Source organism: Micromys minutus (assembly GCF_963924665.1).
Source record: "Micromys minutus genome assembly, chromosome: 11".
NCBI classification, from domain to species: Eukaryota; Metazoa; Chordata; class Mammalia; order Rodentia; family Muridae; genus Micromys; species Micromys minutus.
The window spans coordinates 19626046-19637380 of NC_137980.1; the positions used below are offsets into that span (position 1 = coordinate 19626046).

Consider the following 11335-nt stretch of genomic DNA (forward strand, 5'->3'; position numbering starts at 1 on the left):
ACCCGGAACTGAGGTTACCCTTCGTCCTCCTAGAGGATGGGCTGGGGAGCGCTAGGGAAACCAGAAGACATCACTGGGAATCGTCTAGCCGTCACTGAACGCTCTGGGCTTTTTTCCAGAAGAGATAAAAAATAGGAAGTGACGTCTGGGCCCAAAGCTGGCCAGGTTCGGGACCGATCCGCAGCTATCCCTTGCCAGGCCCGAGCCGCTCTCCCGCTGCGCTCTGGGTAGTCGTATCACCCGCCGGACCAGCCCCTGTCCCCGAAGCCGCTCACCCCGCGGGAGCGAGTGTCACTCCGCGGCCATAGAGCGGGAACGCCCGCCTGGACACCTGTCCTGTGAGACGCCTTTCGTTTTTTAAAGAACCCCCCCCCCATAGGTCAATTTCAAGAATTAGGAAGAATCAGGAACCCCTGCGATTAGCTTCCACTGGGGACTGTGCCCGCTGCATGCACAATACTACCCCTTTCTTGGGAGTCTGGTTGGCAAGCCTACCCACCCTTTCTCTCTTAATTCTTTCTCATCATCTCTGTCATTTCGTTTTTCTCTCCCCAATGCTTCAAGTTTGGGCGTATCAGCTGTCTTTGCTTCTCTCTGTAATCGAGTCTAGATTAACTCATTTCCTTCCTGTTCTCCCTTCAAAGACTGGTAATTCCTTCTGTTGAAACCTATTGTTCTATAGGGGCCGCAAAGTAGAGGTGACTATCTTAACCCCGTTTTACAAAAGATTGAGTCTTGGGAAACTCATGATTTGAGTGTGTAGCACATCTAATTAGTTGGTGTTAAGAATAAATTACCAGGCTCAATTGGAAAATGCGAAATGTAAAAATTTATCCAAATTAAGATCAGAAAAGACCTATGGGGCATTAGGTAGGTTTTGTTTGCGGTGGCTCCTAAGAGTGTTCTTAAACCCGGTGAGGAAATTGGTACACACCTTTAATCCCAGCACTCCAGAGACAGAGGCCAGGCTACAGAGTAAGACCTTGTCTCAAAAGAAAAAAGTTCTCCATCTGGCAATTTTTTCCCCTTAATGGGAGCTTGAGAAGAAGAATAGCAGTGTTTAAAAAGACACATGACATCCCCTGGAGGAGCTGGGGTAGGGGTGGAATGGAGTTGCGCTCAACCCACAGGTGCCTAGAAGAAATTGTTCTGGAAACAGTTCCCATTGAGCACTGAACTTTCTGTTCCTGTTGCCTTCTGACGAAATGTAACAACTTTGTTATGCGATACTTTGTGTGTGACTGTGGTGTCTCTATCTCTCCCCTGGAAGTTGTGTATTCTTGTATTGCTGCTTATTTGATGACGTTGGCGATGGAGTTGATAGAGCAACATACGTTTCTAGGATTCAGGAGCTTTCTTTTTCCACTGAGATGAGTGTTACCCACCCATTCTACTCAGAGGATCGTGATAAGGATCGGTCTTTTTTTTTTTAAAGGAAGTTTTTGCAATAAGGTTTCTATTAAGTAGCTCAAAACTGTTTTAGAACTTACTGTGTAGACCAGGCTGACCTCAAACTCACAGAGATTGGCCTTCCAAGTGCAGAGACTCAAGGTGTGTGCCACCACACCTGGCTTGTATAATGTTACTCATGGGTATGTTTTCAGGGCATTACTAGTTTCTGTTGCATAACTAGTTGGTGTGCTCCTTTCTGGGGAAGATTGTTTCTCCTGCTCTCTAATGCTCCACCATACTTAGCAGGATCAGTCTTTTGAATGGTTTTAAAATTTGGAACAGTGGTCTTATGGTGCCATTTCATTTCTCTCTTAATTTCAGGTAATTCTGATCATCACACACTCAGTTCCCTTTCAAACTGTCCAAGGAGCAATATGCTGTTGAATGACAAAAATTAACTGGATCTTCAGTTCTTCCTGTGTCAAGTGTTTTTGTATTTGGGATTATTGCATATCCATAATCAATATATTTCTTATTAAAACTTACATCAAGTTGTTTGTGCTTACTCTGAACAAAAGCTGATATATATACCTTTAACCCTTAAAAATATAAATTCCGTAGGGCCAGGGAGGTGTTGCTCAGTGGGTAAAGTCACTTGCTGCCAAGCCTGATGACTTGAGTTCAGTTCCCGAGACACACGTAATAATGGGGAAACCCAGCTCTGAAATGTGCCCTCTTGGCTTCTACACACATTATGTGGCCCATGTCTTCCCACATACATGCAAACAAAATAAATAAGTGTAATAACTAATTTTAAAAATCAAGTCTGTAAGTGCCTCACTGTCTGAATCACAGGTATTACAGAAAACAGTGTTAGTTAATCCTGCTACAAGTTGGTTATATCTCGGCACTTACAGAAATGTCGTTTTAAAAAAGGAATCTCAAATAATGGCTTACTGTCTTAACATAAAAGTTGATTTTCTTTGGTAGCCTGATCTTTAAACACTTGGCAGGCATCAGCTGTAGAAGGGGAGAAACCAGCTGAGATGTGTGGGGACAAGTGTGGGAAATGTGCTGTGACCCATGCATCCTTTGCCAGGACCCTGTACATTAACAGCAGCGTCTCTTTTTACAAATGAGACTTCCTCCATACTCATCACACAGCTAAGAAATGGCAAAGCCTTGGTTCATAGGCAGAGTACCTACCTCTGAATACCGTGTGCTTTCTATTATACAAGGAGACTTACAAGAGCACTGTTTGGAGGTGTAGTTAAAATGGTTGTATGTGTACATTTATATAAGTTAATATATGACCTCAAATTTTCTATTTTTTTTTTTGTTTTAGATATTTTAATATCCTGATTCCAGGAAAATACTGGATACAACCCTTGAAAAAACATTATGAAGAAATGTTTTAATTATTAAAACCATGGCTACATCTGCAAATCTGGACATAGGGGCCCAGCTGATCGTGGAAGAGTGTTCCAGCAGCTATAGTCTCTCTGGGATGCCAGACATCAAAATAGAGCACCAACTGGACCCAAACTCAGATGAAGGATCAGCTCAGGGTGTTGCCATGGGAATGAAATTTATATTGCCAAACCGATTTGATATGAACGTGTGTTCTCGGTTTGTGAAGTCCTTAAATGAAGAGGATAGTAAAAATATTCAAGATCAAGTGAACTCTGACCTGGAGGTGGCGTCTGTCTTATTTAAAGGTTGAAAGTTCTGGTACAATCCCTACATTTGCTTTCATTTGGCTGATTCCCATTCTGTCTTCTTTGAATCGTAAGATTCAGAGTTGAGGGAAAGCTTGAAAGTCAGTTTTTAAAAGGATTTTTTTAGAATCTCACAGAAACCAACATTTAATTTCTATTGGTTTGTTAAAAATATTCCTTGTCTAAGCCAGGTGTAGTGGCGCATGCCTTTAGTGAGTCCCAGCAGGCGAGTTCGAGGCTAGCCTGATCTGCAAAGTGAGTTCCAGGCCATCCAGGGATCCATAGTGAGACCCTGTCTAAATAAATAAATAAATTCTCACCTGATGTTTATTTACAGTTTCCCTAATTGGGTTGTTCTTAGTTATATCTTTTTAAATGATAGAAAAATATTCTTTTTCTTTTCAAAATTAGTCAACTATTTCTGTTTTGTGACTACATTAGCTTCTAATACTGTAATTCAGTAATCTGTCAGCATGCTATAGTTACTTTGTAATGATTATTGAATATTAAAACTAATAGATCAAGATAAATAATTTTCTTTCTTACAGTGTAATATAGGCTAATATAATTGATAAATTACTATCCCCTGATAAATTCTTATGAACTGAAGCTGTTCAACCTCATACATTTTTCATGTGAACATTAACACATTTATTATACTGCTCTGTCATTAAAATACTATTTTAATTTCTTTTATCTAGCTGAGTGCAATATCCATACATCTCCTTCTCCTGGAATTCAAGTAAGGCATGTCTACACACCCTCTACAACAAAACATTTCTCACCCATAAAACAGTCAACTACTTTAACCAACAAGCACAGGGGAAACGAGGTCTCTACCACGCCTCTGTTAGCAAATTGTAAGTATGCACTCAGAATGCATCGAGACGTTGGTGTGAATAACTGATGCAGCACAAACGAGGGCTTTGTGTTTGAAATACTAGTTTCACGAAGTGAATATTGTAGCTTTGGAAGCTTGAGTGATAATTGTCTTAATAAGTTGAAACTTTTTCTTGTGTTTTTCTATGTTTCATAGTTTCTTGTGATACCTCTATGAGAACAAATACAGTTTAAAAATTATTAAAACCCTTATAGTTTTACCAAAAAGAAATGAGTTACTGTGATTTTTTTTTTTTTTTTTTTGCAAACTAAGGTATCAGTGCTTTTGTGTTCTTATAATGTTTTACTTATATAGGAACATAATTGTAAATATAGACTTACATATTAGTTCACTGATCAAGAGATGATTTTGTAATAAAGATAAATAATTCCTACTGAAACATTTTATTAGCACATAATATAAACATGAATCCACCCTTTAAAGAACTTTGAATGAAAAAGTCATATAGGCTATAACATTTCTCTGCCTAAGCTAACAGTCAGTGAGCACTAACTAGCTAACGATCAGACGATAACAACTGCATTTGAAACTACAGTATGAGTGTCTCTGTCTTCTAAAGCCTGGTGGAATCTCAGTCCTACTTTAGAGATCTTAAGTCCCTCCGGGTTTCAAATTGCATACTGTAGCAGTGAAGCCAGGAAGCGTTCTAATTCCTACGGGCCATTTCTAGTTCACATGTGTGTGCTCCACACAACACTGAAGTGTTACAACCCAGTCATAACACTGAAGGCAGTATTAGTTAACAGTGGAGCCCACAGAAATCGTTTTATAATATTTCAACCTAGAACCTCTTTGCTGAAAAAAAAAAAAAAAACGAAGCTAGAGGCTGTTCCCCATGTTACAAATAAAAATGCTTAGTCGACCAGGAAGCGTTAACATGCTAACTAACCTCAACTGACCTTCTATTCATAAATTTACTCTCACCAGCCAAGGTAGTCACACCTATACTCCCAGGGCTCCGGACACAGAGGCAAGGCATTGATAAGGAGCTTGAGCCTATCGTGTGAGACTGTCTTTAAAATTAAACTTATCCCCTCCAAAAAAAAAAAAAAAAAAAAAAAAAAAAACCAATCTGGCATGGCCAGTTTTTTATTTATGAACTCATTCCTAATGTTAAGAACACCCATCCAATCTCAAAATAAAAATATGTAGGGGACTGGAGAGAGAGCTCAGTAGTTAAGAGCACTGGCTGCTCTTCTAGAAGACAAGGGTTCGAATCTCAGCACTTACATGGTGGCTGTTGACACCGCCACCCCTATTTTGCCCTCTATGGGCAATGCATAAATTTTAAAAATACAGTATTTAGTTTAAAAGGCTGGGAATGATGGTATATCCCTGTAGCTTCAGCTACTCAGAAAGTTGAGGAGGAAGGATTGCTTGAGCCCACATGTTAAACTTTGGCCTGGGCAGCATGGTGAGACCCTCTCAGGAAAAACAAGTTAGATCTTCAGTGGAGTCACTAAGAAAACCAAGGGGAATGCTGTGGCATTGTTTCGGACCTCTTCATACGTTTGGAATCAGAGTTAGCATTTTTGTAACTAAATCACTCTTTAGGATAAATTTTGCCCAAAATATAAAAATTTGCAGGAGTCATGTTATCGTGAGTCAGTTCTCAGAAAATATATTAGGATGCTTTGTTAGGCTTAGATGATAAGGTGGTGGGGGTTGTTTGGGAAAGGAAACTGGCTTCACCGTAGGATGATCGCTGTGTAACCCACGAGATGCACTTGAAGAATTTTATCATATTTTTTCAGCTCTGTCCGTTCACCAGCTGGCAGCTCAGGGGGAGATGCTCTACCTGGCGACTCGTATTGAGCAAGGTAATACCCTAGTTTTAAGTATTATATTTTCAATATTCATTTGAGTTTATTAGAATTGTTAATGTTTGTTTTATTTTTATATAAAAAACTATAAAGATAAAATAAGTTGTATAGTCTTACCAAACACATAACCCAGTGGGTAACAGAAAAGGAAACTTTAAGTAACATAAAGTATAAAATTTGGGGCTTAAGGATAGCTCTGAGATTAAGAACACTAGCTATTCTTCAAAAGGACCCAAGTCTAATTCCCAGCACCTACATGACGGCTCAAGACTGTCTGCAACTCCACATCCAGGAGATTTGATGCCCTCTTTTTAGCCTCCAAGGGTACCAGGTACACATGTAGTATGCATACATACACCCAGGCACAACACCCATACAAACAGTTTTTTGTGAATAAGTGTGCATGTTTTGCCTGTCTCAGTGTGTTGCCTCAAACCCACAGTCTTCCTTCCTCAGCCTTCTGAGTGCTGGGCTTATGAGTGTGTACCACTACAACCCAGCTGGTTTATACTGTTTCACTATAAGGCATTCTATACACTATGATTTCTGTTTGGTGTTTTAACTATGTATCTCATTGATTACAAATGTTTGCTGCCCATCTTGGCATTCTTTATAAAGGTATCCCTTGAGCACATTTTCACCAGTAGATATCAGGTCACAAACTAGATGACTTTTGTCATGCTGGGGGTGGGGGTGTCTAATCAGCTCTTCACCTGTGCTAGGCCAATGCACAGAGCTATGCCTGTACTGCTGGCTTGTTGTTTTTACATTTTAACCAGACGATTGGCCTCACGTTAGCATTGGAGTTGCAGTTTCCCCAATAGACACAGTGAGACTTAAATTCTTACTAATGTGTGGGTTAAAATGGTACCCACAGTAATTTTGTTGATATGTTTGTCTGAACTACCTACAGCATATTTATGTCATATGAACTCCAAAATGAAGGGAGCTGACCTCTGTTGTTTCACACAGTTTTCCACAGTTTGTTCTTTTTGTATGACCTCTTCAGATTTTTAATCGTGAATTTTTGTTCTTTGTGACTTTGAAGTTTTACATTCTGCTGAGAAAAGATTCTCCACTCTAGGATTATAAAGAAACCACCCATTGTTATGCTAGACTTTCCTTCTTTATAGTCTTTGATGCATGTGAAATACTTTCTAGTATAACAAAAAGTAAGAAAACTGTTATTTTAAAGTTAGATGTCCCAATATTGTTTATTGATTATAGGGAGCATGACCCAGGGGGTCTTAATTTTTGTGAACTTAGTTGTATTTCTGTTTATATGTGTAAATACTGGGGGCTAGAGAGATTTTCAGAACCTAAGATCTGATGCTGCTCTTGCAGAGGACCTGAGTTCAATTTCTAGTAATCACATTCGGTGATTTATACCGGTCCATAACTCCAGGGGTGTCTGATGCCTCTTGTTTTGACAGCCCCTGCACTCACATACACCCACACCCTTCAACAGACACATAATTTAAAAATATAAATAAATTTCAAAATGTAGAAATCCCATGTTACACCTACCAAGTAAGTGCAGGAGGAAAGCTGTAGAGTTTGAAACTATTAGGCTCCACTTAGGGACTAGAAGGAAGTTGGAGGTGGACTTGTGTGACACTGGTTCAGATTCTCCAGTCTTCACATTATCCAGGAACCGCACAGGTGAGGGACACTCGCAGGCAGCCGTGCTAGCTGAGTGGAGGCTGTCCTTTGTAAGATGCTGAAGCTCTTACGTGTGCGTTCAGTGATGCTAAGGGCTGTCATATCTCATTTTGTTGTAATCTTCCCATCTGTGTGTTGAGAGGACAGTGCTACTAATCTGTGTTTAGCAGAAATTAAGTCACTTGCCCAGCACCAAACCACTAGAAAATGAAAGAGGCAGGATTCTATCGTGGGTCTTCTGTCCCTGAGACCGATGTTGACCTAACATGATACTGTGTGTGATGTTTATACTTTAAAGAATATGCTCCATGAACCCAACTTTGTAATTTTAACATGTCCAGACTGGAAGTCAAAACAGTATATCCAGACTTGAACAAACCAAATCCAGTCTGTTGAACTTCATTGAGTCATAAGGTTTTAGAACAAGTGTTTTCAAAGTGATATTAATATGTGGTTGTTAACTTAGATCACAAAAATTGCTTTTCTTTTAAATAGAAAATGTTATCAATCACACGGATGAAGAAGGATTTACTCCCCTGATGTGGGCTGCGGCACATGGGCAAATAGCTGTGGTAGAGTTCCTACTTCAGAATGTAAGGAAAATGCTCAGAAAATGTGCGTGTGTAGTTTCTTACATTCAGTTAAGTCTTTAGTGCAGTATTTATATCTGCAGCCAACTAGACCTAGTGACGGAGGGCACAAGAGAAATCACTGGTGTTCCTGTGGAGCCTGGGTCTAGCTGGGAAAGCAATGTGATCCCACATGAAGCAGTTGATGTCCAGCCCCTCTCTGAGTGGAGCAGGAACAGACGTCCACAGGTCCTGGTGAAAGGCTTTTTGGAGGATCTGGGACTTTTCCAGAGTGGAAGAGAGTTAGGATTGAGGCAGCTGGAGGGAGGAAATTAGGCATCAGGCTTTGGTAACAAGCACATTCATCATGCCTGCGTTACTTCCTTGTTAGCCCCAGAACATGGCCTGACTTCAGTGTTAAACTGTAATCGTATTCACAGAGACAGTGTTCTTGTTGAAATCCATTGAAAGTGCTTTCTGTTCACTTCCATGGCAGGGCGCAGATCCTCAGCTTTTAGGAAAAGGTCGAGAAAGTGCCCTGTCGTTGGCCTGTAGTAAGGGCTACACAGACATTGTCAAAATGCTGCTTGACTGTGGAGTTGACGTAAATGAGTACGACTGGGTGAGTTCGCACACCGTTTGAAATGTCTGTCACGGGCTGAACCTCAGGTGTGAAGTCCTGGCCTAGCATACATAGGCTCTGTGTTTACCCACAGCGTCCCAAGTCACAGATCACGCGGGGGTGGACAACTCTCATGAGGTGGGCACAGGGGTTTGAGGCACAAGCTGGTTTTCGGCTTCTTGGCTATTTCCAGGCCACAGGACTACTTAAAATCTGCCTAAAAAATTAAACAAATACATAAATACAACTGTTCTAATATTTTTAGGATTTAATTGATGTCAAGGAAATATAAGCTTTATTTTTTTAAAGATTTATTTATTCATTATATATGAGTACACTGTAGCTGTCTTCAGATACACCAGAAGAGGGCACCAGATCTCATTATAGATGGTTGTGAGCCACCATGTGGTTGCTGGGATTTGAACTCAGGACCTCTGAAAGAGCAGTTAGTGCTCTAAACGACTGAACCATCTCTCCAGCCCAATATAAGCTTTCGGAAGAAAAAAATATTTATTCAGGATGAGCAAGTTAGTGTCATAAATCCAGGTATTTCTTGTGATTTAAAAGTTTTCCATGAAAGATTAATATTGTTTTAAACTAGTTTTACATGCCCAGTTCCGTAGCAGCATTTGATTGACCATTACTCTCTGAAAATACTGACAACTGACAATTTTCCTCCTGCAGAATGGAGGAACACCTTTGCTTTATGCTGTCCATGGGAACCACGTGAAATGTGTGAAGATGCTGTTAGGTAAGCAGGTGAACGCAGTCCTTGCTTGGAGGAAGCCCTGTGAGCATTTTAAGTTGTCCCTGTTAAGAGGAGCACACATATTGTTAGGTTGCATTACTCTGCTAGCATTTGCCCGCGGGTTCCCCTTACCACAGGACTGCCTTGGGAGATGCAGCTCCGTCACCTCCATCCACCTCTGCTGTGCAGCTGTTGCTCTTCCCACTCACTTCTAGGGTCGCCTTTGATTCCACTCTTGTGTTCTCTGTACACAGTGTCTTCATGGTTTTTATGACGTTCAGCTACTCTAGGGGTGTTTGGGTGTCCCCTTCAGCCCATGACCGTGAACTCTGTGGATCCCATGTGCTCAGAACTTCGTAAGAGCGTGTTGGCTGCAGCTCTGTTCAGCCTTCACATATGAGCCAGGGATAGACAGACATTCCCATTTTCATTTTATTCATGTAGGGTTTGGTGCTTTGTTACAGAAAATGGAGCTGACCCGACAATTGAAACAGACTCTGGCTATAACTCTATGGACTTAGCGGTGGCGCTGGGCTACAGAAGTGGTGAGTATGTTAGTTCACTGTGGCAGTGCCGTGCTCCAGACCTTCATCGACTCCGCACAGTAAGCACTGGAGTGCTCTAACGCCACACATATGCTTTAATGAAGAGGGAAGTAAACATTCCATAAAGCTAAGAAACGAGTCCATTCGTTGTACTTTCTCATAAACTCACATAGTTACTGGAAAAAAAAGTGAGCAGTATTTGCAAGATTTTTTCTAAAATGTTTTCATAAAAAACGTATGTAACAGCATTGTCCTCTGTAATAAAACCTCAGTACAGAAAACTCAGAAGTTTAGGCAGTTGCTGAGTTAGGAACAGCCTTGATTTTAAGAGTAACTGTTGCACATTGTCTTACTTAGAAATAACTTCATTGTACAAAGTCCCAGGGCTCTGTTGAATTTATGGACTGCTGTTTGTTTGCTTGCTTCTGTGTCTCTGTTGTGATCTTGCTGATGTGTTCTCCTAGTTCAACAGGTCATTGAGTCACATCTGCTGAAGCTACTTCAAAACATCAAGGAGTGACGAGTCCTCAGAAAACGCTGTCTGCCCTTCTCACTCCTTAGTCCCGAAATGATAGTTTTGTTTATGTGTAAATTTTTATAGTTTTAAATGTAAATTTTTATCTCAGTTGCAATATTTGCTGGGTTTTAGTGAGTTTTAATAAATATTCCTCTGGATAATTCATTTGTTTATAATAAAATTAATCCTGGTGTTTTTTAATAAATGTGTTTTACTATATATTAAAATTATTAATTAATGTCTTGTGGCATGTAACTTTTATGGTACAGGTGGTTGTGTGTCTTTGTATCAAGTACCACAATTTGACACTTTGAGAAAGTTCCACCTTGTTTGTCTTCAGTCTTATTAACTCTTTGACTCTGCAAAGGGCTCACTATACGTCTGTGGGGGAAATAATGTTCTTGTTGATTTAAAGAGTACTCAGTGTGATGGTTCACAAACAGTGTTTAAATAAAGTACCTTTTCTGTCTGTCTGCATTTGAGCTCTTTGATTATATGTTTGTCACAGATGCATTCAGGATTTTCCATTTTAACGTTTCTGTTCTGTAGATAGATCAACAAAGATTTTTTAAAGATTTATTTATTTATTGTATATGAGTACACTGTCACTCTCTTCAGACACACCAGAAGAGGGCATCAGATCCCATTACAGATGGTTGTGAGCCACCATGTGGTTGCTGGGAATTGGACTCAGGCCCTCTGGAAGAGTAGTCAGTGCTCTTAACCACTGAACCATCTCTCCAGCCCATCAACAAAGATTTATTGATGGTCATCTCTAGAAGTACACTTAGAATATTTTTCTCTTACGAGAGATGGCTCAGCGGTTAAGAGCTCTGAC

The 11335-nt window shown here is 40.3% G+C and overlaps 1 protein-coding gene across 1 annotated transcript; it reads left to right on the forward strand.

Moving 5' to 3' along the window:
• The first annotated feature begins 37 nt into the window (after nt 1–37).
• On the forward strand, nt 38–10958 carry ANKRA2 (ankyrin repeat family A member 2). Its single transcript, XM_080925818.1, has 9 exons — nt 38–338; nt 2738–3110; nt 3812–3970; nt 5766–5831; nt 7992–8089; nt 8562–8687; nt 9372–9438; nt 9900–9980; nt 10445–10958. Exons 2-9 carry the CDS (start codon nt 2822–2824, stop codon nt 10498–10500), a joined length of 942 nt encoding a protein of 313 aa, XP_080781944.1. The 5' UTR covers nt 38–338; nt 2738–2821; the 3' UTR covers nt 10501–10958.
• The last annotated feature ends 377 nt before the right edge of the window (nt 10959–11335 follow it).